At 30.7% G+C, this 8,355-nt stretch overlaps 1 protein-coding gene across 1 annotated transcript; it reads left to right on the plus strand.

Annotated features, from left to right (window-relative positions):
• The first annotated feature begins 3,419 nt into the window (after positions 1-3,419).
• LOC146922799 (uncharacterized) lies at positions 3,420-6,869 on the plus strand. The gene is made up of 6 exons (XM_085715595.1): positions 3,420-3,757; positions 3,842-3,940; positions 4,078-4,119; positions 5,491-5,620; positions 6,123-6,224; positions 6,705-6,869. The coding sequence occupies exons 1-6, from the start codon at positions 3,530-3,532 to the stop codon at positions 6,797-6,799; spliced, it is 696 nt and encodes a 231-aa protein (XP_085571721.1). The 5' UTR covers positions 3,420-3,529; the 3' UTR covers positions 6,800-6,869.
• Positions 6,870-8,355: the final 1,486 nt, after the last annotated feature.

The following is an 8,355-nucleotide window of genomic DNA, read 5'->3' on the forward strand; positions in this document are numbered from 1 at the left end:
ATAATTTTTTAACAAAACATGAATTAAATATGAATTTTTAACCGGCAAAAATTTCAGGGACTAAAAGTTGAAGAAATTTTTTAGATATAATAAAATAAAAAGTTGACATATTTATATGGACCAAAAACATATTTAACCCAAAAATTAAAACCATAAAAAATGGTGAGATTCTCTCTATTTTTTACCCTCTTCAACTTTGTTTATTATCAAAGTTTTGAAAATACAAATACAAAGATAATATGATTTTTTTCAAAAAAACAAATACAATAATAAATGATATTTGGTGGATCCAATTATTTAACATACGCTTTAAAATTCATCAAAACTATAGCAAATGTGAATAAAAATAAAGGGAGAAAAGAGAGATGATCGTATAACCCATGAAAGAAGAAATAAATGTTACACAGTCTGATCATTGTTATAAGTAAAAATTTACTTTTTTAATTCATTGAATTATTGATGTAAGTGGTCTATTATAAATTACATACATCGTTTAATCAACGAATCTAAAAAACGTATTTTTTATTACAGTAGTAACTAGAGAGTGCACATATTATTATTATTATAAGGAAGGACTTTTACTCTAGGTCAGATATCATGAACAACTTTGTTGGTTGATTTTTTTTTTATTAAATTGTATAGGAGAAGTAATTGCAAGGAATGTTGTTTAAAACTAAAGACAACTATTATCTTTCTTTTGTTGTCAAATAGCCTAGGGACTAAAAGTTTAATTTTAAGCTGAATAAGTGGAAAATTCATGATTTAAACTTCGACCTCTACATATATAACACAATGTTTCTACCAACTAAAATATGCTCATGTAAACTACTTGGTTTATTTCTCTATAATAGTGGTTCTCACCAAATGATCGATGTTACATACATAACTTTTAAAGTCTGCTTTAAAAAAAAAAGTTTAAACTCGATGAAAACTAATAGGTTAAATTTATGATGATTTAGAATTGTGTTGCATAAACATTTGCGGATTTTACCTTGATATCCCTTTAAAGTATATTCAATCTTGACAGTTGATTCAGCTCAAACTCCTAAAATAATTCATCAACGTTTAATATTTGGTATGAACTTCGACACTACTCAAAATGACATCGTCTTTGAAGCCATCACGTCTAAAGTTGTCAATCACAAATCTATAATGTACAATTCAACTGACAATGTTGATATTGTTAGTTGGACACATTCACCAACTTTTGAATCTAGAACATCGCATCTTTGTATAGTTTTATGTAGTTTATTACTTGAGCAATGCTAGGGTCACTCACTCAAACACTCTCCCACAAACACTCTCTCAATGTATGGTTCATTATGTCCATCTTTGTATAGTTTTATGTGTTTTGTTTTCATTACGGTGAGTGATGGTTGGTAGAAATAATAAAAAATAAAAATAAAAAAATAACATGTTAAAATAAGGTAAACCTCCTACACCGGTTAATATGTTTGGAGTTGAAAAAGGGGTGATGTGGCACCATACATCGAGAAAGTGGTTAAGGAGTGTATCAACAAGTGTTAGTAGCATTCCTCTTATTACTTTGCCTATTGAAAAAAAAAATCAATTGCACAATAACGATTTCCTTGTTTTTAACGTGCATGTAGCCAAGACCAGCTCTAGTCTCATGGTCGGTTTTTTTTTTACAAATGAAAAATAAAAAAGGAAAACAACAACTATCTAGAAAAAGAAATCCCACTAGCTCCCTAAAAAAAAAAAAAAAAATCCCACTAGCATCATCTAATAGGAGGATGATGATCCATCTGGAGGTGCAGCAAAGAATTGATACGACCTCACAAGAACTAGCCCCATGCTTTGCAAGGTAATATGCACATGCATTACCTTCCCTTGAAGTATGAACTATTTCCACTCGTCAATCTCAAGAGAGCAACTCTTGTGAATGATCGCAACATAGTGATGCTAATCATTAACTGGTTCATTAATCAATTCGATTGCTGATTTAGAATCTAAATAACACAACAGCTCTAACAAGCCAAATTCCCAAGCTATTCTCAATCCATGATATACTGCCAATAGTTCTACATGCAGGATATTCGAAAAACCAATGTTCCCAGCAAAGGAACAATACCACACACCATCATCATTACGATGCAAACCCCCAAACCCTGAAACATCGCGATTACTGAGACTACGCCCCATCAACATTCAAAATCATGACATCCGCATTGTGCGCATTCCACCTTGTCGACCTTGTGACAGATTCATGTCATTGCTTAAGAAAACAGTTTGATAGCAGCTAGGCATAACCAAATGTGGTGAACCTTAGAGTGAAAGAGGACATCAATTCATTTGCAATACACAACTTATTCCTTGCATTCCACAACCAGCAACAAGCAGCCATGAACAAAAAAATAGATATACTAGTCGTTCCTCGTCGCAGCCAAGCATATAAATCATTGATCGGTTTAGAAATAAGTTTAAAATACTAATCATAACATTTATTTTAATAAACAATGTCTCTCTAAACATCATTCTTCATAAAAGTTATGTGAATCTCACAAATAATGGTCATTTCTCTATTTTTGTTGTTTTAAACATTTCGTTTTTGAAAATTCAGATTTTAAATTTATTCAAAAAAATATAAATAAGGTCAGCATTTTTTTAACATGTCAAAAATTATGATTTAAAATTTTCTAAAAAAATTGAGTTTTTATTTAATTAAAATAGTTGAGAGAATGTGTGGTATTTTTTTTTTAAGGGAAATGTTAACTAGTGCTCTAGGGCGTTGGTTAAGATTCTTAAATGATAACTTTTTATAAAAGTTTGTGTAATCAGTGCATTATAAATTGAAAACTTTGACATTTTTAATGAATAATTATTTAATTTAACATGCTTAAAGAATACTTCGGGGACACTCGTTGACAAAACTTTTTTTAAGGGTCTTGTTAACGAGTGCCCTCGGGGCACTCTTTAAGCATACCAAATTTAGCAATTATTCTTTTAAAAAGTCAACTATTACAAATTCCAATGCACTCAATACACAACTTTTCATAAAGAACTTACTAATTAAAGTGCTTAAAGAATGCCCCAGGAGCACTCGTTAAAATTTCCCTTTTTTTAATTGGGTTTGTGGAGTAACTATATACTAGACTAGATTATTTGGTCAAAAAATATATACTAGACTAGATTGTAAGAAACTAGCTGGGGGGGCCACTAAAATTGAGTCATTATTTTAATTTAATGAAAAATAGACATTCCAAAACCAACCACATACATGGAAGCATCGTAAGGCTAAGGCATCGCACACGAATTGGACTCAGAGAATCCATCCGGTCCACGCTCATTAATTAATTCAATTAAATGTGAATGAAGACTAAAACATAAGCATCGACGTCAATAAAATTTAAAAAAAAAAAAAAACCCTGAATCCTATAAATTGGATTCAATTCATTGCCTCCACAAACCTTATTCCATCTTTCTTCCACTCAACTCATCACAACAAATACAATTATTTGTAAACACCGTCAATAATTCCTATTTTATTTAATTTAATTGAAGAAGAGAGATGGAAAACGAAGCGAAGAAAAACACCGTAAGAAAACCAAGATTTATGTGTCTTCATGGGTTTCGAACAAGTGGAGAGATCATGAAAAAACAGATACATAAGTGGCCACAAAACGTTCTAGACAAACTCGATCTTGTTTTTGTCGATGCTCCTTTTCCTTGTAAGGGCAAATCTTCTGTTGAAGGCATTTTCGACCCTCCTTATTATGAGTGGTTCGGGTACAACGAGGTTATTATTATTTTTTCATAATTTGGGTATACATATACGTACGTTTCATCTATTGTTTGACATGTTTTGTTGTTGTCTGTGCAGGATTTTACAGAGTACACAAACTTTGATGAGTGTCTGCAATATATTGAGGATTACATGATCAAACATGGACCGTTTGATGGTCTTCTTGGATTCTCACAGGTTCCTTCATTAGCTTCTTAATTCAATTTTTTAATCTAGCATCAAATATTGAAAATTTGAAGGATCATTGTGGTGTATGTTTGATTTGATTTATAAGGATCTGAATCTGATGGAAGTGTTTGAATTTGACAAAATAGGGGGCGATATTATCAGGGGCACTGCCAGGTCTTCAGGAGAAGGTATGTAAAAAACTGGGTTGACTTTTAATTCTTGTTCACGTTGTTTTGCTTCATTTATGCGTTTATATTTTAACTTGTGTAAATTTTTATTTTATCCCTAGACGGAATGATAAATAACACATAAAACTCACACACAAACTATAGTGATAAATTACACATAAAACTCACACAAACGAGAGATTTTAAATTTGAACATGAGACAACGGAAGCATTTGACTTAATAATTTTGACATTTGACCATAACTTAATGATACCTTATTTTTCAAAAAGAAAGATTGTGTCATGCTAATATATACTCCATCCGGTCACTATTATAAGCAAAATTTTACTTTTTAGATATATTCAATAATTAATGTATCTAGTTTATAATAAAGACTAGATACATTAATTATTTAATGTATTTAAAAAGTAAAGTTTTGCTTATAATAATGACCTGAGGGAGTATGTTTTAAGTATTGTTTAAGAAACACACAAAGTAAATATAAGTTAAACACATGACAAAATAATCAATAAACAAATTTCTGTTCAGAAGTTACATATTTTGATTGTGTAAATAATGACATAAGGGCAATTATTATATTTTTTGGGAAAATGCTACATATCAAGAATGATTTTATCAAGAAAGATTCAAGAATGACATGGCAGAATAATTACGCTTAGATTTCAGTCCCACCACCCCATGATTTCCGCACCACCCCATGATTTCCGGTTAGGCTGAGATTTTATTGGCTTACATTAATTTCAGGACAATTTCTTGATAAAATCTAAGGGTGATTATTCTAGCATGTCATTCTTGAATCTTTCTTGATAAAATTTTTCTTGATATATAACATTGCTCTATTTTTTTACTCTAATTTCCGATGCCAGTCCATAAAAAAACTCTTATCTCTAGTAATTCGCACTTAGCCGAAGATAAGTTCAATAATTTTTTTCGAGCTTGGTAAACTACAAAGATGCCAGTCCATAAAAAAACTCTTATCTCTAGTAATTTTTTTTGGCTACTCTAGTTTTTTTTTCCCTAAAAAAAAATAGAGTAGCCGAGCTTCGTAACGCAAGCTTGTGACCTAAGTAAGGATATTAAGATGTTGGAAGGTATTTTACATGTGCAAAAATAAATTAGAGTAGAATATATTTTTTTTGTTGAAGAAACTAGAGTAGAATAATTCTTTTTTAAAATTTTATCTTTTACACAATGACGTTTATATGTACATAAGAGGATAAGATTTCTGAAATTGCTAGGGTACATATTTTGTGTAGAAATTAAACTAAAATGGTAATTTATGTCTCTGCTTCCATTTGTTTGTGAATTTATAATGACTTTATTATTTCGACAATCTAAAAAATGGTGATTTATGTTATGTATATGTGTAGGGTGTGGCACTCACGAAAGTTCCCAAAGTGAAATTCCTTATAATAATAGGAGGGGCAAAGTTCAGGGCACCTTCAGTGGTAGAGAAAGCATATTCTTCACAAATTGGTTGCCACTCTCTTCATTTTCTAGGTACATCTGCCTCTCCTTTCAATTTTCAATGTATTTATATAAATATTTTAATTAACTGATTATTATTATTTTTGGTGGTGGCCTCTTGCATATATTATTTATAAAGGTTAAACATATTTTAATTTTATTTTTTTTTTACAAAAAACATATTTTAATATGTGTTAAGCATTCTCCCATCGAGTTTAGTCTCCCATCTATCAAAGTCGTGTGTTCAAATTCGGACGAAACATTGACAATTTAAAAAAAAAAAAAAAAAAACTAATTGCGAAATCATTCTACATTAACTTTAGATATGGTTTTTTCCCAGGTAGGTATAGTTTTTTTACAAGAAGCGGAACATAAACATGAGTTGGGTGTGATTGAAATTGTGTGTTTATTATAATTGAGCTTCTTTCTATCCCTTTTTCATCTATGTCACAATAAACATGAGTTACAGTAGATTGTATTTGATTATAAAAAAAAATGTTTTATTTTCCTTAAAAGAAATTTGTGCTTATTGCAGGAGAGCATGATTTTTTGAAGGAGTATGGAAAAGAACTAATAGATAATTGTGTTGAACCTGTGGTAATTCATCACCCAAAAGGACACACTGTACCAAGATTAGGTGTGCTACTAATCTTCTCTATTTATCTTGTTTATATGCAAGGCCGTCTTAACAAATTCATAGGCCCGGTTTTAATTTTATAAGGGATGCAAAAAAAATTAAATTCCGGGCCCAAAAAAAAAAAATAAGCCATTTTAAAAAAAAAAAATTATAAATCATACTTTGGTGGATCACATGACCTCACACTCAACAAAAAGTGGCCACGCCACTAAAGCAAGCTGTACAGACTGAAATAATTTGTTTTTATTAGATATATAACCATTATTTTCGTGTCTTACATATAAAAAAAATATATTTTGGGCCCCAAAAAATTGGAGGCCCGGTGTCGTCGCCCAGCCTCGACGGGCTATGGGCCGGCCCTGTTTATATGTTTCTAATGAGTGGTCTTCTAACATATTCTTATTTTATATGTACTAAATAGTTTAATCATTTCTCCCAAAAATGGTTGTTTAATCAATAGTTTTCTCCTTTATTTTTCAGATGATAAGAGCTTGAACACCATGATGAGTTTCATAGAAAGAATTCAAAATGATATTATATCTGAAAATAAAGAGGAGATTCAGTCGATGAGCTAATACGTCTCTTAGGATTATGTATCTGCTTTATCTTTGACACTATCAATTATATAAAACTTTGTTCCAAATATATTTTTGAAGTGGATCCACACATCTTATATATTCCTATTCTTTTAAAAATAATATTATTGTCTGTGGTCCAAAGCTAACATGGATTCAGGCTCGGTCTAAAGATTAGACAAATGTATGTTATTAATTTATCTCATTGATATTTATTTGTATCATTGCATATTTCCTATATAAAATGCATTTTACATCCTGACCAAAATTTAAACACATTCACAAATTAATCACAATTCAGTCACTCATGTGTCATCTAAGGATAGAAAGCAAGAAGAATCACATCACATAGAATTAATCTGGAAAACATGTCGTTGTCTTCTGTAGTTCATGCTAACCGCACCCCTGTCCGTTTTTCCGGCAAAGTATATTGTCTTTCACGTTATTGATACCCTATGGATGCATTTACAGTTTGAATTTTTTACATTTGGGTATTGTGTTTTTAGTAGATTTTAATTCAAATTAAGAAAATAGATGGTTAAACAAAATTCATTTTTCTATTCTGATTGGCATCACATCACACACGAATTGCACTATAAGAGAATGGAATTACTTAGGTGACTCACTCATTATCTAATTAAATTCATAGACTCCTTTGTAGAGTGAATATGCAAAAATTCCCCGAAATTGTAACTTTTGTCAAAAACCCCAATGACTTTAAAGAAACTTCAAAAAAACATCTTGAAATTGTCAAATGTTAGTCAACTACCCCCCTCCGTTTATTTTGGCTTTTAAACTCTGTAACAGTTATATGTACACGTGACACATCCACGTGGACCGAACATTTTGCCATGTCAAGGGGGGGTAAATGACTATTTTTTATTTATTTTTTGCTTTCTTCATCTTCTTCCTTCCACTTCATCTTCAACATACCTTCATCAATATTCATTAAAAATGCACTTTTTTTTTTAAGAAACAACAACAATCAACAACATCATCATCTCATTACTACATCTCCACCACCATCAACAACAAGGTAATAATGAGAAAAAACATAGATTAATGATAGACACAACACTATTACACCAAAAACATGAGTTAATCCTCCAAGAACCTACATATATCCAAAAACATCATAAAAAACATAAAAAAACATAAAATTCCATCTTATTGAGTTTGATTGATCTATTTTTTTTAGGGAGAGTTTGATTGATTTATTGTTGTTGTTGTTGTTTGTTAGTAACTCAAAAATAAAATCACAACACCAAATATGGGTTTGAGAGGAGGGGAAAGAGGAACAAGAGGTAGGTGTTGACCATGTGGGTGAAGAAGGATTGCTTCTCCTTCTTCGTTTCAACAATTTAAGATAGGGAAAATTGGGATATTTGTTGTAGATTAAAAAATGGAATGAAATGGTTGGTGCAGCATGTAGTATTTTCTCAAATTTCAAATTAGGTCATGTGATTTCATCAATTAATCATCTCAATCTTTTTTGTCATTTGGAGTTGATTGTTGTTGTTTTTGTAAGTGGATAAAAAAAAATTGAGAATGAAAAG

This window comes from Medicago sativa, chromosome 5 (assembly GCF_051527215.1).
Source record: "Medicago sativa cultivar Bolivia chromosome 5, Bolivia_mono, whole genome shotgun sequence".
Taxonomy (NCBI): Eukaryota; Viridiplantae; Streptophyta; class Magnoliopsida; order Fabales; family Fabaceae; genus Medicago; species Medicago sativa.